The sequence below is a fragment of the Tamandua tetradactyla genome, chromosome 1, assembly GCF_023851605.1.
Source record: "Tamandua tetradactyla isolate mTamTet1 chromosome 1, mTamTet1.pri, whole genome shotgun sequence".
NCBI classification, from domain to species: Eukaryota; Metazoa; Chordata; class Mammalia; order Pilosa; family Myrmecophagidae; genus Tamandua; species Tamandua tetradactyla.
The window spans coordinates 54,769,258-54,793,822 of record NC_135327.1 but is presented as its reverse complement, the minus strand read 5'-3'; the positions used below and the strand labels follow the sequence as shown (position 1 = coordinate 54,793,822).

The 24,565-nt window shown below is 49.1% G+C and overlaps 2 protein-coding genes across 6 annotated transcripts in view; both read right to left on the bottom strand.

The window, feature by feature from the left end:
• Positions 1–2,041: 2,041 nt before the first annotated feature.
• Positions 2,042–9,736, bottom strand: LRRN4 (leucine rich repeat neuronal 4). The gene is made up of 5 exons (XM_077157037.1): positions 9,596–9,736; positions 7,861–8,524; positions 6,498–6,702; positions 5,148–5,285; positions 2,042–3,242 (listed from the first exon to the last, which is right to left on the bottom strand). Exons 2-5 carry the CDS (start codon positions 8,513–8,515, stop codon positions 2,042–2,044), a joined length of 2,199 nt encoding a protein of 732 aa, XP_077013152.1. The 5' UTR covers positions 8,516–8,524; positions 9,596–9,736.
• A 9,772-nt stretch (positions 9,737–19,508) lies between these two features.
• Positions 19,509–24,565, bottom strand: part of FERMT1 (FERM domain containing kindlin 1) — a 144,933-nt gene continuing 139,876 nt past the window's right edge. For all 5 annotated transcript variants that reach the window (XM_077115920.1, XM_077115928.1, XM_077115913.1 and 2 more), the window contains one exon: positions 19,509–23,952. In XM_077115920.1, the coding sequence (XP_076972035.1) occupies positions 23,779–23,952 (174 nt within the window). In that variant the 3' untranslated portion in view covers positions 19,509–23,778. The remainder of the gene's footprint in view (positions 23,953–24,565) is intronic.

Sequence of the window (24,565 nt, the reverse complement as noted above, 5' to 3'; positions counted from 1 at the left end):
TGTGGCCCTTGGCTTGGAATATTCCAGAAGCCTGCAGCCAGGGACACTGCCACTGAATCAGACAGAGGGAAGTGAGGAGGAAGAGAGGCATTTAGCTGGCTATTCTCCCCTTCCTGGGGTGATCTACACTTTCTCAGTGCTCCAGAGGCAGCAAGCAAGGCAAGCCCCTCTGCTAGACTTCCCGAGAGGCACACGAAGCAGTTCTCAGGGCACAAGCAGGGCATGAGCACATAAAAATGATGTGTTAAAAAGGGAGAACTAGCAAAAGCAATAAAGCAGTTGTAGGGAAAGTTAGAACTCTGGGCTTCAATACACTTATTTATGGTTTAATATTGATGCTTTTTGGAGCGACTTATGGTTTGGATCCAAAACTTCTTTAGCATTAAGATCTCAATCTGGCTCTGGATAGTGTACTTTTTCTACCTCAACCCTTGGAAAGATGGTCCCAGTCTCCTCAGGGTTTTGGACACTGGACTGTATCAACAGGCAAATTCTTCCAGTTTAAGAAAATATATTGGAATTGTATTAAATACACATTTGAGTGTATATTCATGCGTACACACCCAAAACGCGATGAAAATTGATTTTGGTGCTTCCACATAATAGGCTCACAGGTTCATAATAGTAGGCAAAAAAAAAAAGCACCAGGATAATTTAATTACATGTATGAATTAAATCAATCACATTTTTGGCTATTGCTTTACATTTTTTTAAGTAGAAATTTTTAGTCAGGAACTGTTAGAAATCTTTTAAGACACAGTCCAATCCTCTTGGCTTTGTAAGTGATGAAAGTAGGGATCCACTTTAGAATCTGAGGAAGGCTTTACAAGATTTCAAACACTTAGAAAAATATAGTTTAATTCAATTATTCAGGGCAAACTTGGATATGCTAACTTTCTGCAACAAGGTTTTTGTGCAGTCTAATGTAAACAAAATATATTTAGGGATCAAATTATTTTTAAATAGTGGAAATAAATGCTAACATAGAAAATGAAGATCTAGAAATAGGCCCTTCCATGTCTTATTCTATGATAATTTCTTAGAATCACTTTCCCCCTACAAGTTTGAATAAAAGGGGGAGAAAAGGTATAGTAAGAAACACCCAATGCTCAAACCCAAATCAATAAGGTCATTTGATGCAAATGGTAACATCTGGTCTGTACCTAGAACTTTGAGATTCTCTTTTGCGGATATTTTCCTTCTAATTAGAAAAAAAAAATCTTCAAAGTGGGCTTATTATGCTTCTTTAAAAAAGGGGTTCGCAGTTCCTTTCTCCCCCCAGTCTCAGCTAAAATGCAGGTAAACGGACTTTAAAAGGATAGCCTCTTCCTGTATTTCATAAGTGAAATTTCTAGAAGACTACAGTTTTACCTGTAAAGCTAGCAGTACTACATTTTTTGCCATATCCTAGGATGTAATTGAGAAACCCAGAAGACCTCAGGAAACATACTATAAACTCTTCCCCACTGTTAGTGTCCAGTTCTCAGTGTAAAATTGCACTGGAGAGTTTCCTCTGGGTAATGGGTAGATCATTGTGCCTTAGCCACAGCTGCTCTTGACAGTGAGGGAACTTGCTTGAGAACTTATGAGGATCGGCCATTTCCCACATGGCAGAAGAGGCTGGATTACGTGATTTCTCTGTTTCATTCCTTCCTACTTCTGTACACAGTTCTAAGGGATGCTGAGAAGCACTAACTTCTAAAAGCAAAACAAAACAAACAAGCAGACAACACAAATTACGTCCCAGCTGTGACGGGAGTGGACTGGCATTGACCGTCAACGTTTCTGGGAAAAGGGACAGTAAAGCTTTAGGAAGGGAAAGCAGTCATTGTTCCTTGCCCGGAAAAACTCAGCGGGCCAAGTTCTGCGCGCCTGGTGGGTGCTGACCTCTCCGGAATAAGAGACCTTCAGAGGTGACTAGGAGGTGCGGGTGAGGGGACGTTTTTGTCACACACCCCCGCTCCCCCCATTTTCCTTTCTGCCGCCCGTCCCGCGGCTGCGTGCCCAGAGCAGGAGTCTGCCAAGCCTCTGGGCACCTGGGCTAATCCAAGGCCGGCACCTTGGGCAGGTTGTCAAAGGCTGGGTTCCTGTAGGCCACGAGGTGCGCGGGGCTGCGCTGGCGCCGGGCGGCCCGGCAGCTCCTGCACAGGCAGGCGGACAGCAGCAGGGTGCTGGCGAGCAGGAGGCCGCCGCCCGCGCCCAGCGCCGCCAACAGCAGCGCCAGGCTGGGCTTGGTGGTGAAGGCGCCGCACGCGCCGCGCCAGCCCGCGCGAGGCCGGCTCAGGCCCGCCCGGTTGGCTGCCAGGACGCACACGCTATAGGCGGTGGCCGGCGCCAGGCCGTAGAGCGGGTGCTGCCGCGCTGTGGCCTGGACACCCCCCACCTCCGACTCATTCCCCGGGCTGCCCTCGGCGTGGTAGCGGATTCGGTACCCGCGCACCACCGAGTTGGGGGCGCACCAGCGGACCAGCGCGGACGTGTCGGTCACCTCCGACACGCCCTGGAGCTTGGGGGGGTCGGGGACGGCGTCTTCCCCGCTGAGGCCGGGGCACCGGCACCGCACGCGTCTCTGCAGCTCAGCGCACGGGGTCTGGAGATGCTTGCAGGGGTGGTAATCACATGGAACATCCTGGAGAGAAGTCTCCGCCTCTTCGTCCTCCTCGCTGGAGTCGTCCAGCTGCAGGATCCGAGGCTCACCCTCGGAAGGACTGGGCGGGGGAGCCTTGGCGGTGGCCTGCGTCTTCCCGATGGGCCGAGACGTGCGCACCAGCCCCGGGGAGGAAGTGATGAGACCAAGCGATTTGCTGGCTGATGGGGTGGACGCGGCCTGTTCTTGCCCGTGCTCTGTGCCAGGCGTGGTTGCGGCCCCGGGGGGACCGCCGGGGTGACCAGCGGCTGCTGCAGAGCCGGGGGTGGAGTGTGCGGCCCCTTCCGTGCCGCTGCTGAGCGGCTGTGCTGTGCGGGTGACGGGCTCCGCAGGGACCGAGGAGGCGTTGGCCACGCTCCGTCGGCCTCGCGCCCGCTGAATGGATGGGACTGTGCCAGGCGGGTTGGAGGGGCCCCCGAGAGAGGCGCCCTGTGCTGGCGGGGCCTGAGTGGATGGGCAGGAGGAGGCTGGGTGCCAGGCGAGGCTGGCGGTGCTTTGGTCACACTGGCACAGGCTGGGCAGCTCCGGGAGAGCAAGAGCGGCTGGGAAGGCGCTGCGGGAGCCGGGGGCTGGAGTGCACAACGTGTCGGCGGCCCTGAGAACCGAGGCGAGCCAGTTAGAAGGTTCGGTACGTTTTCCTTATTGGAGTTATGCTCCATAAAGTCTCCAGCAAGACTAATGAGCAGATAGCCATGGCTGCGCCAGGTAGCCTTTGGTCAACCCATCAATAAACAACCTTGTTTTATGAACTTCTGTTTGAAGACAATTTATGGAATATAGCTTGTTGATTAACACTGAACTTATGGCTAAGAGTTCTATAACTCAGGCCTGAACCAAATTTATCTGAAACACATTTTCTCTGCAAGGCACACCATAGCCTTCCTGAACCCAGGAACACTGGACAGCACTTCAGCACTGTGCTCTAGGGGCAAAATCACCAAGAAAAAGCACGAAAATGAGAAAAACAGGGCATTAAATATATTATATACAATTCATGATTAGTGAGGATTAACTGTAATTGGCAAAGGCTGCTTCTGAGCTGGGCTTTGAATCTGCAAGGCAGGGAATTCCTCTCTCTCTGAGCCTTGTCAATGTCTCCATCAGGTCCCCCATGTCACAGGCTCTACTTGCCTCACCCCGCCAACTCACAGAGAAACCTTTGGAGGAAGATCCCATCATCACTCACATAGGGTAGAGAAGGAAACTGAAGGTCAGAGAGAGGAACTAACTGCCCAATATGCCACTGGCTGGCAAATGGCAGAACCCAAACCTGGGGCAAGCACGGTGAGTGGGAGTCCAGTTCTCTAAGTGTAGTGTGCCATTTGCCATTTGTTATTGTCACCTGTTGCTTCCTGGCACTAAATACTAGTAATCATACTCACACTAGCTATCATTTACTGAGTGTTTGCCACATACAGGGCCTGTTCTTAGCACTTTACATGTATCAATTAATTTAATCCGCACTACCCTATAAGGTAGATATTATCCCCATTTTATAGATGAGGAGGTGGAAGCATAGAAGTTAAGTAACTCAGCCAAGACTAATGGTGGTAAGTAGTGGAACCAGGATGGGAAGTCAGGTTGTTGCAACCTCTTCATTAATGCCACAGTGAGACCCTTAACTGCAAAGGGCCTGGGGTACTTGCCTTTGGAGGGAATGAGAAGTGGAGGAGTGGGAGAGACTGAGCCCCACACACAGCTGGGTTTAGATGGGAAGTGAGAAAAGAACTCCACAGGATATGGGTGTTTCCAAAAATGAGCCCCACAAAAGGCAAGGTAAGCTGGTGGAGCTGGTTTGAGGATGCTTAGTCTAGGGGGAGTGCCCCGCCACCCACCTTCTCATGGGGGCTGCCCTGGGAGTGGCTCTCCACAGCAGAAACAGCTCTTCCAGCCAACAGCCAATGGGGAATCTTTGTAGGAATTCTTCTTCTCCTGTCCCATGAGACACTGGCCTTGGACGGAATGACCCAGGCAGAGTTTAAAAGACGAGACTCAGCCTCAGGGATCTGGTAGGGTCTGGTGGGTTTCTAAGAAGCTTTTCAAAGAAGATAGATCCCACCTCCTCTATCCAACAGCTGCACTAATCTAAGCAAGTACCTCATCTCTTTGAGCCTCAATCCCCTCATCTGTAAGATGGGACAGTTATAGTACCTGCTTTGGGCACAGACTGACTAGCAGCTCACTTAACTTATTTCCTTTTCCTACTTAGCACTTGGTGAGACTACATTTCCCAGCCTCCTTTGCACTTAGGCATGCCCACATGACCAAACTCTAGCCAATGAAATGTGAGCAGAAGTGATATAGCTCTGCTTCCGGCCCCCTCCCAGGGGCACTCCACCAGGCTTTTTGCCTCTCTGGCTGGCTGGAATAGAGGCAGAGCCCCAGTCACCTGGGTCCCTAAGTGGGACCACATGGGTAAGGACTGCCCTGCCCAACACCAAAGGAAGACATGGGCCAGAAGGACATCATCCCTCAGTTGTCTGCTCTGTAAATGTGTTACCTGTTTAGGATAGTTCTCTTTGCATCCAAGAGGAGCCAGGACAACTCACAGCTGCAAGTCAGGGGGTTGCCGTAGAGGCTGATGGATAGGACCTGGGAGGAATTTAAGGTCCAAGGAGGGAAGGAACTCAAGTTGCAGCTGAAATACATGCAAAATCAAGCCATTAGGTCAAACTTTTGCAATCGGGCCAAAACTATTCCTATAGTTCATTACCTGGTGCCTGCCCATGCAATCAATCAATCAATCAATCAACTATTCCTATAGAGTCATGGCAGTGTCATGGTAAAACCATTTTGTTGGGGGTTAGAGAGTATTGCATTGTGCAAAACCATTAATGACCTGAACCTTACTTTTTCTTACTTCTAAAATGAAGTGTAGGACAAGCCAAGCAGCTGTGAAGTGAGTGGCTCTATGAGAAGGGGTCAGAAGATGGAAGAGGTCAGCAGTGAAGACTGCTTTTGAAGAACCCCCAGTCCTCACCCCCAGCCACAACCTGGGGGGAAAAGGGGGGGTACTTCCCTAAGCCACAGGAAGTGTCCCTTCCCAGATGGAGGAAGCTTCAAAAGTTTCAAAACTCTTGAAAATGTCCCTTGGGACTTGGAGGTTACAAGGACTCTGAGTCATGTGTGAGAAATCTAAAGGTAAGTGATCGATGCTGGGACTGGCAGGGAAAAGAGAGAAGGGCTGCTTTAGGAGTGACAGTAAGGCAAAAGTACCTGCTTCTCAGGACCCAGATATGGGCTCCAAGGAAAAGGTGGCCTGGTTTCTCTTCAAAGGGACACTGTCCTTCCTGTTAGAAGTCAGGACAGTGATTGCTTTTGGGAAGGAAGGTGAGTGTAAGGACACTTGATGCCCACCAGGCCAGAAGACATTATGCTTCTATCTCTACTGCAAGTAAAACCGTTTACCCTCTTACTTTTCCCACCTACACCCACTCAAACCCTGGAAGGTACTGGACTTGCAAAATCTGTAGGGAAGGAGGCGGATCCAGAGAGAGAGAAGAACTTTATTCCCTCATTCCCTCTTCTGCACTGCAGATTTCCCAGTCCACGTTTGGGGAAAGCAAAAACTCTAAATGAATGAGTTTGAAGTTTTAATATTACACTGGACAGGAGTGAGTAATGGGGGTTATTAGGTCAAATGGGGATGGGGGGATTGTTGCTGTCTAATTAATCATCCGAAGGGCGACGAACAGCAAAAGCCCAGAGAGGATCCATAGGAGCAGTGGAAGAAAACCTGAGGTCTGGTCTGTTCTACATAAAATAACTATGCACGTTAAACACAGTGTAATGGGCAAACGTTCAACACGGTGTAATGGGCAAAAGAACAGTGCGTCTCAGAAACACTTACTTCTGGAGGAGAAGGAGTTGCAGGTGAGGAGTGTCTTGAAAGATGTGTGTGTGGACATAGGTGAGTGCTGGCGAGTCTTGGCAATCCAGCTTGCGCAGCTCGGGGGTCAGCCTGAAAATGTCCCCTTCCAGGCTCCTCAGCCCAGGCATCTTCCTGAGGTAGAGAGCTGTGAGCTTCGGCAGGTCTCTGATCCACTCTGCCTGAACTGAAAGGCAGAGGGGAAGCTACCCACTACCCAGGAAGACAAACACCCAAAGAAGAGGGCAGCAAGGCACCGAGGAAGCCAAAATGTGGGAAGTGACTCATGAAGAAGGGACACAGGGACCAGCACTGGGATTCTTGGAGGCATGGGTCCTTTCCTACAGAAGGGCCTCGGAGATGACCCATCCTTCCTCCCACCTTCTTATAGACAAGGTTCAAGGCCAGGAAGGAGAACAGTTGGTCCATGCTGCAAAGTGGGGGGCCAGGACTGGAATCCAGGACACCTGTCTCCAAGGCCCCTGCTGCCACACCCTCTTATTAGACCCATCCCCAAATAACTGAGACTCCACTGTCTGCTTCTGGGAGTGGGACTCAATTTTGAGGAGTCTAAGTGGAGAGGAGAGGAGGAGCAATGCCGGAGGAGGGCCAGAAACCTAATTGTGTAACTCTCTTAAGGAATGGAGAATGTCTTCCTTGACCTCTGCACTTCCCTTCCTGGTTCTCTTGTCTCTCTGTCAGTGGTGGAACAGGTGATTACGGACTCACGATATCCATAATAATAAAATAATAATAATAATAAAACCAATCTAGTGAAATTAGTGTCAGAATGCAGTAAGGGATATAGAAGTGGTATTCTCACCTCTCCTGTGTGTCTTGTTTGATGATAACAATTTGCAGTGATTCCAGAACCAATTTACCAACGCAGAGGAAAAAATCAATGAATTCATCCAAGCACCAGACACTTCGTGGCTAAGTGCACGTTTGGTGCTAAGTTCCCCCGTCAATCAGCCCCACAGTGATTCATTCACTTCTCCATTCTGCAGGCATTTATCAAGCTCAGCTGGGCAGGGTGGTTGATGTTTGGGGGCTCTGGACCCAGTATATCTGGGTTCGAATTTGGAGGCTCTACCTAGCTAGCAGGCAAGTCACTGCAGCTTTCTTGCCTCGATTCCCTCATATGTTAAAAGGAGATAATAATGGTTCCTAACAGCACAACTTTTTTGGTCCTGTGTGTGTGGCGCTAGGCTCAGAAAATCTACTTGGACGTTTTGTTGTTGTTTTGTTTTGGGGACCCACTTGTGCCAGCTTCCAGGACCGCATGTCCCACCGGTTCTCGGCGCCGAAGAGGCCTGGGGAGACCCGGGGTCCGTCCCACACTCACCCCACGTGAGGAACGTGCCGCTGAGGTCCAAGACCTCGAGGCTGTCCAGGGGCGCGTCGCCTTCTCCAGCGAACGCCGCCTCGGCGATACCCTGGCTGCCGCCGCGGCCCAGCGCGGTGGAGGACAGGTTGAGGACGCGCAGTGCGGGGAAGCAGGCGAAGGCCCGGGGCTGGAGCTCCCGCAGCGGGTTCCCCGCGAGCTGCAGCGTGCGGAGACCGGGCAGTGCGGGCCGGACGCAGGGCGGCAGGGCGGCCAGGCGGTTGGAGCCGAGGTCCAGCGTGTGCAGCCGGGCGGGCCCGCCGGGGCCCCAGCGCAGCGCGGCGACGCGGTTGTGGCGCAGCGTCAGCACCCGCAGCTGGGCCAGGCGGCCGAGCTCCGGCGCGCTCAGGGCGCTCAGCTGGTTGTGGCTGCCATCGAGGCTGCGCAGGGCGCGCGGAAGGCAGCCCGGCAGGCGCTCCAGGCTGCGGTTCGCCAGCGACAAGGTCGTGACCCCGGGCGCCGGGGCCCCCTCGCAGGCCGAGCCTGTGGCGTTGCGGCCGTCGCGCCCCCGGGAGCCCTGCTGCGGGAGCCCGAGGAGCGGGGCCCTTTCCTCTGGAGAGCCTGCCCGACCCGGGCGCAGCGACAGCAGTAGCAGCAGTAGCAGGACCCAGCTCATGGCGGGCGGCTGGGGAGAGAACAGCCTCTTCAATCCATCAGAAACCCGGCAGGAGAGGAAACTAGCCCCCCCCCCCCCCCACTCCACCCGGGGGCCCAGAGGAGGGGCCCACTCTCTGGACGTACCCCCGGGGCTGGGGCTTAGGGAGTTCGCCACCAGTCCCGCGTCTATGTTGTCTTCGCCCCTGCTTGCCCTTCCCCCAATCCGGCGCCCCCCAGCCTTCCTTCTTCTCCCAGAAATGCCATTTTTCCGCCACGGGCAGCATCCGCGGGGAACCTCTTGTGTCCAGTTTGGGCCTGAGCTTCCCCACCCCATGAGCTTCTGTAAGTCCCTGATCGCTGTACGCTCCCCCAGGCTCACAGATGCCCGGCCTTCCATAAAGGTTTCGCAGTACTGAGACGGTGCAGGGGCTCGGCTGGGTAGAAGCTCTGCTGAGATATAAACATGGGGCTCCAAGATGATTTCCTCAGTTCCAGTGAAACTTAGCCACCCCATATTTTTCTCTTAGAACTGCCCAGCTGCAGTGAGTCTTGGTTTGCATGTGACCTGGTCTGCAGGTTGCATTTAAAAATAAATTCCCAGGAGCCCTTTCTTGGGAGAGTGATCAGGGCTGCCTTAGGAGAGAAAAGAAGCTCCTAGTCAGCTTGGAACTCGGTCTTGGGAACTCAGGGTCAAGCATTTCCTGGCCGCATATGGGTTCCAGTAAAAGCCAGGACCAGAGCTGGTGCCAGCTCTGCTCAGGAGGCAGCAAGACCTAGGTCAGGAGTTTCTGGAGTACCCAGAATTCCACCTTGCAGCTGGCAGATCTCGTAGGGGGTTAGATTGGAAAGCCTTGGGCTGGTTTGGGGATAGACAGCTACGTCCACCTAGGCCCTGGCCTTGGTGTCACGGCCTGACCTCCCCCCATTATTGCAGGTGGATGTTCCTGCCCCCACCCTGACCACTGAGCACTAGTTATTTCAGCGGCCACCTGGGCTCCCCAGGAAAGGTCTCCCTCTTGCTACTTCGGGGTTAAGGCAGTAAGAAGATTCCAGAAACTGAGACCAGGAGTCCATGTGTCCAGCAGTATGTCATGCTCACCTGGGAACCGTCTTCCTGGAGTGTGGCACCTCTGGATACCCCTTGGCAATCCTCAGTTTTGTTTATTGATTTCAGGAACCAGTCACTTCAAGCTCAGCTGTGAAACCCAGCCCCTCCTTGCTTGCCAGGACCCTGCTGTTTTCAGCCACTCACTGCATATCTCCCTCCAACCCTCTGAGGCCTGCCCCTTTCCAGGCCCAGCCCCTCCTCCTTCCAGCCTGCCCCCTCTTCAGTTCTCCTTGCACCACCTTCCCCAGGCGAGAAAAGGAGTCAGCTCTCCCTGGCCAAAGTGAGTGGCAGGGGGTGAATGGGGTGTAGTCAGATGCTGTCACCTCTTAGGAATCCACTTCTCCCTACCAGGGACCATCCCCATTTCTTAGGATGCTTGGAGACTCAGGGTGAGGGGAAAACACTCTCCCTGAAAGGAGGGAAGGCTCCCTCAGGCCATGAAAAGGCTTGCAGACATTTATAGGAAAACTCAGCTTGCAGGGCAGGAGAGAGGATTCTCAGAGGAGCCTGGGGGTGGCGCAAACCAAGATCCAAGAGTGCCTGGAAAGAGTGACTTCTCTGGAGCCCAGTTTAGTGACACCAGGTGTTTGTTTCACAAAAGGGGTGGGGATAAATAAAGAGGGCGATAATGCGGAATGGCCCAGGTCTCCCTGAAGATGCAGAGACGGTGAAAAGAGCTTTGTTTAGCGTGTGCCAGTGCCTTTCTCCCTCAGAGTTCCAAGAACAGAGATAGCGTTGAGTGTCCTTGCTCTGCAGCCCTGCCCCCCCAACCCCGCCCCCTCCACCTGCACCCAGCCAGGTGTCCCGAGCTTCGTGTACACAGACCCTGAGACCAGAACTCTCCTCCTGCCACTCCTTGTCTGGGCAGCCCTGAGGAACCCCAGGCACCTCCAGCCTGTTGGGTAATGGGATAATTGGAAACCCCCGGGGGGTGGGTGGGGTGGGTGGGTGTCTTCTTTGAGGTCTTCCCCACCCAAAGCCAGAAACATCCTTTGAGTCTGTGTACAGCTGGAGTCTCTGCTCTGGCCCGGGCCCCAGAGGTAGGAACGCTGTGCCAAGGGTGACACAGAAGCTGGGTGGGCGGGGGGCATCCCGGGCAGGGAGAGAAAGGGAGAGGTGAGGAGGGGCCTTGGAGGGGTCAGCATGCCGGCCCGTGGGCACGGCCTGAGGTGAGGCCAAAGCATGAAAATATCAGCCCCCCTCAGAGAGGAACCAGCCAAGTTCCCCACAGCGAGGCCGTTGGCTGCCCCGAGGGCCAGCAGGGGTCCTGAGGGTCTCGGGGTGCTCCTCTTTTTCACCAGTGGGGTGAGGGATCTGGAGAGGCCTGGCTGCAGCACCCTCCTGAGGCCACCATGCTGGGCTGGGCAGCCCTACTTCCTGGTTCAGGCCTGGCCTGACCGGTTGGGCCTCATGCCTGAGCCCAGCCCTCCAGTTCGCCATGGGCTCTGCTCGCCTCCAGCCCAGGCAGACCGGTCCTTGGCCAGCCCCCAAGGGTGGCTTCTGAGCCTGCACGTGTCACTGGATGTAGACTGTTATTCCCTTGTTACAGCTCAGGAAACGGAAGCCTACAGAGGTTGACTGACAGGATCTTGGGCGCTTAAGTAGTCAGTCGGGCTGACTTCACCCCTGTGCTAATATTACCGCCTTCCATAGGCCTGGCACTCAACACTGTGACGACCCCTCATGCATGAGAGAAACTTTCCCACATATTCAGGCAGACCCAAATCACGCAAGAAGCTGGGGCAGTTGGGAAACTTCCTTTTGTGGTGGAGCAACTCATTCCCAGCATAAACAGGGCCATCTTCTTGAGTCACTGTGGTCCAGGGTGCAGGGAGACACCTGGCAGGGCCAGGCCTCTTCTCCAGCCCCGTCTCCCCTTTGAGCACTTCCTGGAGGCCAGGGAGAGAGGCCTGAGATTTTGGCCCCTCCAGTCATGGTTGCTAGAGTCTCATGACAAAATCCTGGGACAAGCATGTCCTGCTCGGGTGTGTGCTGGGCCCAGTCATGCCCTGTGCTCCATTGCTCCCTCTGCTTGGTGTCTCCTCTTTCATCTCCTTTCTCTCCATCTGAGCTTAGTCTTCTGCACCTGTCTTAGCTGGAGATCCTGAGATAAGGGCTGAGGTGTAGGTAGTTTATTTGGGAGGTGAACCCAAGCAGCATGCAAGGGAGTAAGGAAGTGAGACCCAGAAGGGAAGGCAGTGAAGGAAGGCTATGTTATTGGGCAGGTAGCTGCTGGGGACAACTGGGGCTCATTCCTGCTGGGGACCCTCTGAGAGACTGTAGAGCACACCTCAGTGTTGTTCCATCAGGGTGAGGGAGCTGGAGTGCTTACCCTCCAGCTCCAGTTCCTCGTTGGGTCAAGGACTCTTCCTGTGGCCTAAACTCCCTGCCGTGTCCGGGGCTAGGGGATAACGGGTAAGCAAGGGTAGCTTCTGCCTTAGTGCCCTTCAAGATTTAGCCTGGGGAGGCGCTCCTGCCTCGTTGCTGTCCCCCTGGTGTCCCAGTCTTACTGTTCTCAGGCAGATCATCAGGACCCCTCAGTAACTGGTGACTGAACTTGCTGGGACCCTGGCTGCGTTGTTCCTCCAGCAGCCCCAGCTCCTGTGATGGGGTCTGGCACCCAGAGAAATATCCCATCAGATGAATGGGGAAAGGTGTGATGGGGTACACTGTGGATCAATGTCCTCAAGGTGCCCAGGAGCAGATGGGACAGGACTCAAAACAGGAAACTAAATGAAAGCACCTGAGATCTGTAACTCAGTCCATTGGCATCCTGTTGAGAGCGCCCCGGGGGTGGGAGGTGGGGAGGGGGTTCGGGAGTGGGTAGGATATGGAGAGTGACTTGAGGGCAGAAGTGGAAGGGGAGAATTGAGCCACAGAGAAATTCCCATCCAGATTTCCCAACACTTGTATAGATCTTTGGGGTGGGGGAGGAATCTCTTGGCAGAAGATTCCAAAATTAAAGTGTTAGTAAAACCATGGCCCACAAGAATTACAAAAAAAATAGAGCCAGTAATCCCGCACTTGGCCACATTTCCTTTTTGGATTTAGCTCAAGATTGGAGTCATGGACCCTTGATTTTAGATGGTGCTTTAGAACTCGTCTATAGTCCCAACCCAACCTAAGTATTTCACAAGGAGAAAATGGAGCTCAGAGAGGAAAATTGGCCTGACTGAGGTGAAATAATGCTGCTTCCCCAGCTCCCCAGTGAGGAGAAGGGCGAGCTGAGGTTCTCTCTTCTGTACTGGGCTCTGGGTTTATTTGCCCGGCTGACCAGGGCCACCTGTCTTGGCGTCAGCAGTGTGGGCTTCCTCCTTCCCACAAGTCTGGCCAAGTAAACACACGTGGCAACTGCTGAGCCACTGGGCAGATTTTCTAGACGTTCTGACTTGGCTGTTTCCATCCTACCCCCAGAATTCCAAGAATAAAGACCCAAAGTATAGATTGTCCCAGAGATTCAGAATTGTGCCTTCCAAGAGCCCTGCCCAGCTCCGTTCACAGCTCTGGAAGCCTGGTGGGAGATGCGTGGCTGGACAGGTGACAGGTGGCTGCTCGGCCCGCTGCCCCTACTCTGCCCTCCAGATGCCAGACAGCTCTGGCGAGGTCTCCTTCTCCTCCCAGTTGCAGGAGTTGGAATGCACAGACGTAAAGGGTGCATTCTTGTCTGACACCACAAGATAACGCAGATGAATGGGAGGCCGGTCACGGGAGGGGACCGTACCAGGTTGTTAAGTCTCCAGAAGAAGCTGGCTGTCAGGGCGTGATACACAGACGAGAGGTTTTCAAGAGGCAGGGACTGAATATCTGAGTGGCCAATTTGCCTGTGAGGAAGCGTTCTCGAGGAAATAAAGCAGTAATGGATGAGAATCATGTCTATTTCCCTGTTGCGTTATCACCCACCAGCTGTAAGATTTCAGCACGGGGATTTGTAGAATGCTTAGAAAGTTTTAAAAAATAATTTGAAGTCCTTTACAAATCTGCAGTGGAAAAGATCCAAACTGAAATGAGAAGTCAGACTCTAACTTGCCCCCTTGAGTCTGATTCTGTACAGCATATTCTGGAATTTACCACGGCCGGAAGTGGCACACTGGAGTGAAAAGGGCCTTAAACTGGAGCACTGGATTCCAGGGTTCTCACTCCAATACTCTTGCCATCATAGGGTATGGGGCTCATGTTCCAAAGCTTCTTTCTGCTTCATGGCTCTCATCAGATTTGGCAACTCAGCACACATTCCCTGAGGACAACCAACACTGACCCTGGGGTTTGGTTTATAAAATGGGAGCATAGGTCCCGTCCTCAGGCAGGTCCTAGTTTGGAAGGGTCAGGAGACAGAAAACAATCACATGCAGAGAGCTCATTGTCCTGTCACAGTGGAAACTGAGCTCTGTTAGCCTGGGGAGTGTGCCTAGTTTGTTCTCTGCTTTTCCCCCAGTATCTGGCAGTGCCTTTACCAGTGTATATTTAAGAAATATGTGCTGAATGAATGTTTATTAACTCCCTTTCTCTTATTTCTGCTCATAGTTCCTCATTTGAAATTTTCCACAGAACAGCAATCAGCGTTTTCTTAGATTTCTTCCAAAAGCAAAATTTCTACAATTGCACCAACAGAGCAATGATTTGGGATCTCATGGAGCTTGAGTGTTATTTGTTCCCTATTGGTAGGGCAATTTGCATGTGCAATTTGCACGCTCAGTAACATCTTATTGGATGAAGAAAAGCATGCTATCAATTTGGCGTACGAGTATGTGGTCAACAACCTTACTCACCATGAAAATGCAAATTTAAACCATAATGAGATAGCAATGACACCCCCATCAGAATGGCCAAAATTAAGAAGACTGACAATACTAAGTGTTAACGAGGAAGTGGAGCAACTAGAACCTCATACACTGTGGGTGGGAATGTCAAATATACAAGGACATTGGAAAAGTACTTTGGTGGTATCTGTGAATGCTAACCATGTATATAGTCTATGATTCAGCAGTCTCACTTCTGGGTTTATACCCAAGAGAAGTGAGTTGCATATAATCACCAAAAGATGTATATAAGAATGTTTATAGTAATTCTATTCATAAAAAACAACAACAACAACAACAACAAAAAAAACAGAAGACAACCCAAGGGATTATAAACAGGAGAATGGATAAATAAATTATGGTCTGGTTGTACGATGAGTCACATAAAAGAGTGAACTAGGATACACTCAATAACATGAATGTATCCCATGTTGTACTGAATGACAGAAGCCAGAGAAAAAAGGGTACATTATGTATGATTCCATTTAAATGAACTCCAAGAATAGATGAAACTAATCAACAGTCAGAATAGTGGTGACCTGTGAAGAGTGTTCCAGGCAGAAGGCCCAGTGTGTGCAAAGAAATGGATGTATCACAAGGCATGTGTGGGAAATTCAATATGGCAGGAGGATAGCAGAAGGCATGGAGGAGGAGAAGAGCCTGGAAAGGTTACTTGGGGTTACTCTTTAAAGAACCTTGAGATGATCATTAGTGCTATCTGCCACACAGTTCAGGTTCTCATCTTTCCTGGTAGGATTGGACCTTCTGGCCCCTTGTGATTGGGTGGTGCTGTCTTTCCATATTTTGTTCTGACCAGTGAGTTGTAACTGGAATGATGCGTGTGCCTTCTTTAATTGGTGGTGTGGGACCCTCCAGGGCTTTCTCTTCTCTCACTCTGCCATGGCCACAGGCAGTCTGGGATGGTGGCTGCTCCATCAGCCCTTGTCCCTGAACAGCTGGGATGAACAGAGCCCTCCAGGGGACTAACCACAAAGGATCTAAAGTGTGAGAAATAAACTCTTGTGGTTTTAGGTTGTTTGTTACCACAGCTTTACTTTATCTATTTGGACTGATAATAACTTCAATTATGGTGTCAAGTTCATTTGTTGTTCATTCACACATTCATTCATTCAACACATTGAATGCCTGACCTGCATTACATACTGTTCTAAATGTTTGAGCAGACACAGTCCTCCCTCTCCAGGAACTTTGAATTTGTTGGAAGATACAGACAATAACATGTGAATCAGCCAGTGAACAAGATTCACAGATTGCAGTAAGAATTATAAAGGGAATGAACAGGGTGATGTGAATGTGATATAAAGGCACTGGGGAGGAGAGTGAACACAGTCATCAGGAAGGGATGTTTCATTTAAACTGAGTCCGAAGGATAAGATGGAGCTGCCATGCAAAGGACCAAGGGAATAAAGTTCCAGGGAACAGCATGTGAAAAGACTCAGGCAGGAAAGAGCCTATTGTGTTGGAATAACAGAAAGCAGAGTACTGTGGCTGGGGGAGAGTGACTAGAAAAGTAGGCGGGGACTGTATCACTGGAGTTAAGTGCATATGGCAGGCTTTGTGCATTAAAATGTCATTCCGGTTGCTGTGTGGAATGTAGGCAAGAGCAAAGCTAGGGAGTTGTTAGCAAGCTGCTGAAAGTGTCCAGGAGGGAGATAATGATGCTGGCTGGAGGTGAGGACAGTAAAGATGGAAGCAAGTGTTCTAGTTTGCAAGCTGTCAGAATGCAATATACTAAAAATGGAATGGCTTTAAAAAAGGGGAATTTAGTAATTTGCAAGTTTACAATTCTAAGGCTGTGAAAATGTCCAAATTAAAGCAAGATTATAGAAATGTCCAGTCTAAGGCATCCTGGGAAAGAAAGCCAATGACATTCAGAGTTTCTCTCTCAAGTGGAAAGGCACATGGCAAACATGGTAAGGTCTGCTAGCTTTCTCTCCAGGCTTCTTGTTTCATGAAGCTCCTCCAGAGGTGTTTTCCTTCTGCATCTCCAAAGTCTCTGGCTTGTGTGGGCTCTTGTGGTTCTCATGGCTCTAAAGTTTTTTCCAAAATGGTTCCCTCTTAAAGGGCTCCAATAAGCAACCCACCTTGAATGGGTGGAGACTCATCTCCATGGAAACCATCTAATCAAAGTTACCACCCACAATTGGGTGAATCACATCTCCATGGATAATCAAATCAAATTTCTAACCTACAGTACTGAATAGGTATTAAAAGAAATGGCTGCCTGCACAAGATGAATCAGAATTAAAACATGGCTTTTCTAGAGTACATAATCCTTTCAAACTGGCACAACAAGTCACTAAAGTTGAAATAGGTTTTGGAAGTAGTATCAACAAGATTTTCTATGGATTAGAAGTGACGGTTGAGAGGAAGGAAGGGATCAAGTAGGATCCCATTGCGATGGCCTGAGAATTGGACGGAGGGCGATGCCATTTATTGGGATAGAGGAATCTAAGACAGCCACAGATTTGGCTCTGTTTGGCCATGTGAAATTTCAGGTCTGTTAGGCCTCCAAAGAAGAGGTGAGGAGAAAATTGGATGTGCAACTCTGAAATCTGGGGAGAGGTGAGAGCTGGTGAATTGCATTTGAGAGGTATCAGCATATAGAGGATGCTTAAACCCAAGAGGCGGGATGAGATCACCTTGGCAGAGTGTGGAGAGAGAGAAGAGAAAGGGACTCAGACAAGCATTTGAAGGTGGAGCAGAGGCGTCAGCAAAGCAGGCTGAGAGGAACAGTCAGGGAGGTAGGAAAAAACTCACGAAAGTATGGTATCATGGAAGTTAAGAGAGGGAAGGACAGAGAACTGTCCATTGGCATGGTCTCATTTATGATCTGGACAAGAGCAGGGCTTAGTGGGGGTGGTGGGAACAGAATCAAGAGAGGGTTGAATTAAAGACATGAGAAAGTGTGAACCTTTGCAACTCTTTGGAGATGAAAAGAAAAATGAGGCAAGGTAGATTGAAAAAACTTTTTTAAGGTGGAAGATACTGTTCTGGCTATCTATGGCCAAGTAAGCACTCAAAGCTCAGAGGCTTAAAACAACAGTCCTTATTTTCTATTCCATGATTTTGTGAGTCAGAAATCTGGTGAGAGCTCGGCTGGATGATTCTTTTGCCCTAAGTAACACTGACTGGGCTCTCCTGGTGACATTAAGTTGGCGAATGAGCAGGTCTTGAGGATTTAAGATAACTTCACCTATATGTTGTCTCGGAAGGGATGGTGTGCCAGTTCGAAAGGATTATATACCCTAGAAAAGTCATATTTTCTTCCTGATCCATCTTGCGGTGGGAGCTGTTTCTTTTAATCCCCATTCAGTCTGTAGGTTGGAAACTTGATTAGATCATCTCCACAGAGATGTGATTCACGTAATTGTGGGTATTGGTCTTTGATTAAAGGGAGATGTGACTCTTCCATTCCAGGTGGCTCTTGATTAGTTTACTGGAATTTTTTAGAAGAGGAAACATTTTAGAAAGAGACCACAAAGTCACAGAACCGGGCGGGCCACGGTGGCTCAGCAGGCAAGGATGCTTGCCTGCCATGCCAGAGGACCCGGGTTCGATTCCTGGTGCCTGCCCATTGTTAAAAAAAAAAGTTACAGAGCCCATGCGGCTAGAGACACTTGGAGATAAAGAAGGAAGACCCCCCCATCCCCCCAGGGGAGCTTCATGAAAGAGGAAGCCTGGAGAGAAAGCTAGCAGATGTTGCCATGTTCACCATGTGCCTTTCCAGTTGAGAGAGGAAACCCTGAACTTCATTGGCCTTCTTGAACCAAGGTATCTTTCCCTGGATGCCTTTGATTGGACATTTCTATGACTTTGCTTTAATTTGGACATTTTCATGGCTTTAGAACTGTAAACTTGCAACTTAATAAATTCCCCTTTTTAAAAGCTGTTCCGTTTCTGGTATATTGCATTCTGGCAGCTTGCAAACTAGAACAGATGGTTAGAAGGCTGGGCTCGGCTGGGACTGTCACCTGGAATGCCTACTCATTGCCTCTCTAGCAGAGTGGCCTCGAGGACATTGGAATTCTTGCATGGCATCTCAGGGACATGAGAGAGTGTTCCAGTGAATAAGGCAGAAACTGCAAGGCCTTTTATAACCCAGCCTTGGAAGTAATGTATTGTCATTTCTGCTGTATTCTACTGGTCAAACCAGCCACAGGCCCACCCAGATTTAAAGGGCACAGGCCATAGACTCCACCTCTTTATGGGAAGATGCTCACGTTTTAAAACCTGCACAGACACAGAACATGTTTGCAGGCAGGATGGGAATAGAGCAGGAGATGGAGAGAGGTGAATGGTTCTGGAAAGAGAAGAGGAAACCATAGAATAATGTTCTTCAGAAGTCATGAGGGGACATTACTCAGGAGGTGGAAATTGGACAGTTTCCCACTGTGAGGCCAGATGCCAAGTGAAAAGGTATGGCTGTTCTCTCATCTGGTGACTTCACGCTGCTCAGTTATGAACAGATGAGCTCGTCAGCTGAAGGTGGATGTTGAAGAGAGCAGAGAACAGTAAAAGCCTTGACACAGTAATCTCACTGAGTTGGAACTTAAAGTATGCTTTTAAAAACCGATTTCAACACTCATGGCTTTCTAGCATTCCTCAAAATAATATAGATTGTAAGTACATGCTTATAAACCATGATTATATATATTAATAACAAATCACTTTATTGGTGATTTTCAATTATGTCTTATAGTTAGGGAACCTATCAGAGATATCCAAATTCCAGGAAGTTGCTGAACATTCCTCGTTCTCCTTCTAGATGGAATTGACATACTATTATTTCCATTTTATTGCTGAAGGAACTAGGATTAATTTCATAAAATCTGAGAAAGAACCCAGGATTTAGAACTGTGAGCTCATACCCATTTTTAGGACTATTGAGAACATGGAGACTACCTTTTTGTTTTACTTGAAAGGAAGTTTGAATTACTAATTCATGAGAATCATTTTAAAAAAGAAAATGTCTAAGTGATGGTCTTCACTGGCAAATGATGTGTCCCTTGTTCGAAATGTGTGTGTAATTCCTGTTCTGGAATTGCTTTTGGAGGGAGTTTATGACTCACATGCACAGACCAGTCATCAGGGTTACTTTATTAAATTAGTCACCAAAATATTTTATTTATTACAATCTCATAAGTCACTTCATTCAGTCTTGGATATTTTTAAAAATGGAAATCCTAGAAAAGCAATGAAGATTCATCAACAGAAAGGATATTCCAAAGAAGGGGGAGGGGGCTTTGCTGAGAATTTCAAAAGAGAAGTTCCAAGGACATTTGAGCAGAACCATTGAAAAGGTCCATACGTATTTCAGAGAGTTGCATTATTTCAGGTATGGTTGAGCTCTTGAAACCACCCAAACCAAACCTGTTATCTGTTCCTCCTTCTTCCAGTGTTCATTGTATGTATTTACCAATTGGGTTTCCATCCACCCAGCTAGCCACACTACAAACTGTACAGTCAGGCTTGACCCTCTCCTCCATTACTCTACAAATTCACTGGCTCACCATTCACCACAACCAGGAATGTATTTAGTTGTAAGTTAAGAACACTGAACTAGTAGTGGCTTAACCATATGGGGTTATTTTTCCTACATAACAAGAAGTCCAGAATAGGTAGCCATGGACATTCCTTTAGCTGTTCCTTGATGCCACAGTTTCCTGGGTTTTTTTGTTTTATTTTTCCAGCTCCATCACCTTTAGTGTGTTTCCTTTATTCTCGTGATTGTTGCCTTCTGGTTGCAAGATGGCTGCTGTACCTTCAGCACATTTTCGAAGCAGGAGAAGAGGAAATGGTGAAGCCAGCTGTGTCTCTTCTTTATGAGGATAAAAAAGCTTTCCCAGAAATCCCCATGGCAGAGTTTCCTCTAGGCTCCATTGGTCAGAATGGCCACCTCTCCTTGCAGAGGAGTCTGGGAAGTTGGGGAATAGGATTCTCACAATTAGTGCTGGACCTATAAAGATCATCTCTGGGGCTGGAGACATGACCCCAGCCACAATTTCCTTTCCACCAGCAAGGAAGAAGGAAGTTTTGGTAGGTAAATAGCGTCTGCCACAATTGTAAAGTCTGCTGGCTTAGCTCCATTCCCCAGTGTCTTTTTTTTTTTTTTTTTAACATTTTTTATTGTGAAATATAACATATATATATATACAAAAACAATAAATTTCAAAGTACATTGTAACAAGGAGTTATAGAATAGCTTTCAGAGTTTGGTACAGGTTCCAGTTTCAGGTTTTTCCTTCTAGCTATTCTATACTAAAAGAAATATTAGTACGATTCAGCAGTCATATTCATTTGTTAAATCCTATCTTCTCTGTTATAAGACCTCCTTCTCCCAATCTTTAGGGGTTTTGGGGCTCTGTCCATTCTAACTTTGGGGTGCCAATTGTATGGGATGGGTGGAACTAGTTGATGTTCTTGGAGAGGCTGGTCCTTCTAGGTTTTAGGACTTATCTGGTCTAGGAACCCTCAAAAGAGGTTGTGAGTTTCCTCCAGTGTCTTTTTTTTTTTCAACATATGCAGGCATTGGGAATCGAACCCAGGTCTCCAGCATGCCAGGCAAGAACTCTGCCACTGAGCCACTATGGCCCATCATCCTCCAGTGTCTTTTAACTTGCTAATCACAACAGCCTCTGAACTGGCCCCTCCGTTCTTCCTCCATCAGCTGCCAGACTTAATGCACATCTGATCATAGTGCCTCACGGATAAGGGCATTCACCAGTTCCTCTCTATGGTGGCCCCTCTGCCACACGTGACCTAATTTCTGCCTTTCTTTACACTTGGCAAACTTATCCTTCAAAGATCAGTTTAAGTGTCTCCTTTTCTGGGAAATCCTCCTCAATCTGGTCTCTGACTCCGACAAAATTAATTATGCCCCTCCTCTTTTTACCTAAGTCTTTTTTTTTTTTCCTGTCTCAAGCATGATTGTTATTATACCCCATTACTGACTTATTTGCTCAGATATGTGTCTCCCTAGTTAGATTATAAGCTCTGTCCCATATCTCATCCTTAGCAGCTAGCATAGTGCTTAGTACACAGCAAGTGTTCATGGCTGACACAGCTATTTATCTCCCAATATCTATTCTCATCTTCAGCCTCATAAAATAACTTTTATTTATAGTTAAGCCCATGGCTTCTTTGAATAAACATCTTTGCGGCTAGTTGAAGACATGCAACATAATGGTTGGTGCTAAAGCAGCTATCTGGGACTATGAGATAGCTCCGAGGGTAGAAGCTGCACATGGTGGAGCCAAAAAAAAAAAAAAGATGTGGCTCCTTGACATGGTTTATAATGTTTTAGTAATCTAGACTTGCCTACCTTAGGAATTTTAGGTGGAAGAGAGGAAAAACCTTCTCTTGTTTGAATCACTATTTTAGCCAAACTTAATTGATAGAATTCTTTGAGTTGGTTGAATTACAATGGGCTGAACCCTGGCATAAGTTGAAAATGGGTAGCCCTCAGCCTTCAGATACATATCCCCAGATATATTTCCTTTAGGCCATGCCTAAAATATGTGAGTACTAGGCAGGGTTCACCTCCCAAATCCCCATGATGTCGTATTTGTGCCATGTATATCCACCTACCTCCAACTGCATTTGAGTTTGTGGCACCCGTACCCTAGAGTGACTTTGCTTGGGTTACAAGCAAAAAGGCTCAATCCACAGCCCCTTGCCAAGTGTGTTGGCTGCCCATTTGCTTTCTCGATGTCTCCCTGATTCAGAGAACATTTATAAATGGAGAAAAAGGTCAGGACGAGAACATTTCACTCAGCCTCTAAACACAGAGCATGGTCCCTGAGAAGTGCCTCCCTCCCACGGGATTTGGCATCAACATATCACGCTGTAAAACCATTTAAAAGCAGTGCAGAGAGCGGAGCCACCATGTGGTACAGTGGGGTGGGGTACAGCGTGGGGGTGTCTCTGTTCAAGGTTTGGTGTTTTCTCTGTTGGGAAAAAAAAGAAGTACTCTTTCCTCCTCTCTTAATCTCACCTCACACCCAGATCTGCAAACAAATGTCAGACTCAACAAGCTGGTCAGCAGTTGGGATCTGAGGATTTTTAAAAATAGAAATATTCACTGTTTTAGCATTTGAAATCTAGTCTAAAGTAATTGGAGCAAAAAATTATAAGGTTTTGTAGGCCTTACCCAAATATGTTCTATGAAAAATCAGCAGAGGGACCTCACAAATATAGACAAAGGTTCTCAGCCCAGGAGAACTTGCAGTTCACACAGGAGTATCAAGAGTCATGGTCAAGAGCACAGTTCTGGAGTCAGAGGATCTGGGTTCATATCCTTGCTTCCCACATACTAGCTGGGCGACCTCGACAACTTGCTTGCCCTCTCTGTGCTGCGGTTCCTGGGGTGGCTGGAACTGGCTTGTCCTTACTTGAGAGTTGGGCATCTCTTTCCCCACTCCATGTTCACTGATCATCATCTTGGTAGCTTGAAATTGGCTGTGGTGGGAGTTCGTAATTCCACGGAAATCAGCAAACCCAACAAATCAGGGCTCCCCTCTGCAATCCAAGAAAGATGTTAAACTTGGTCAGCATGACACTGCCCATTTCCTAACTTGAAAATGGGCTAAGAGCTACCTCACCCTCTGGGTGAGAGGAGGATGAACTGAGAGGATCCCTGGGAAGCGCTCAGGCTGCTTCAAAGCACCTAATACATGTTAGCTTTCATGAGTCTGTTAGCCACGTGATAATACCTACATCATTTTTGAGACTACTCTGTGGGAGGGTGGGGGTGAAGGGTAAAGTCTGATTTGTTTCGCTCTCACATTGGCTTGCCGAGCCCCTTAACCTCTTCGTATCCCTCTTGCCCCTGGAGCGTCCTTTACTGCCCTGACAGCCCGTCACCCATCCCTAAAATACAGATTATAGATACTGAGAATGGGGATGGTATTGGCACTGTGACACCAGAGCTTTGGAAGAAGACACACACGGTACAAAGGCTACCTAACTGTGGTAGAAAATGGACCATTATCAAAAAAAAAAAAAAAAACGTTGGAGCCCAAGGGCTACAAGAAACCACACAATTCAGCACCCTTGTCTTTACAGAATGGTAGCTACGTGCTGGACCTTAGAGCAATCCTCGAGTCCCAGCATCCCTCCCAGCCACCCATTTCATAGAAAAGGCAATGGAGGCACCTTCCAACGCTGGGCGCACAGAGCACGGAAAGGGCAGGGAGGGGCTCAGCTGTGTTTCACGTGAGACAAGGCCCTGGGTGAGCGTGCGTGCGAGCCGAGGGGCCCACCTGCCCCGGAGGCTGCGCTTTGCTGCCCTGTGTGTGTGTATGTGTGTGTGTGTGTGTGTGTGTGTGTGTGTGTAGCCGAGCAGCCGCCTCCGCTTCATTCCTGGCCGCCCGTCAGCTTGTGGAACAGGTCCTCGTCGAGCGTTTCGTTCTGGTCCTTGGAGCGGGTGGACAAGAAAATGTAGCCCCCGATGTACTCGTGCACGCTCTTGCAATCGGCGCTCAGGCAGGTGAACGCGGTGGAGACGTTTTGGTCGAACTCGATCGCCACCTGGAAGAGGGGGACGGGGGCAAGGCTGGGCTCGGACAAGGACCGAGGCCACTTTGCTGGCCGCCGATTGGGCTCCCCAGACAAACACAAAACCCAAATCCAAAAAAAAAACCCACCCATCTCCTCCGTGAAACACCACGGAAAATATGTTTGCTCTCGTTGCGCCCTCTGGTGGTATGGACTTTGCCGGACACTTGGTATAACAGGCTGAACAACTCCCAAAGCTCACACAGCCCGCGTTTCCTCCCCACCCCTCACCAGGATAGGGGGGCTTCTCAAGCACAACCTGTGCTGAGGGGCAGGGTGTTTTGCAGATACTTTAATACCCACTGCCCAACCCACGTGAAAGTCACAAACTCTGAGACCTAGAAGAAACTGAGACTTCACTGCTTCTCAAGCTTGGCTGTGCACTGGAAGTATATTTTAAAATATTGTATATAAAAAAATATTAACACTGGCTCGCTCTCCCAGAGATTCTAATTTAATTGGTCTGGTTTGTGGCCTGGGCAATGTTTGTGGGTGGGGGAGGGGTGGGGGACGTGGGGACCAGGGGTTTAAGCTCTCCAGGTGATTCAAATATGCACTAAGGTGTTAGACCCAAGGCCTTTGAGAT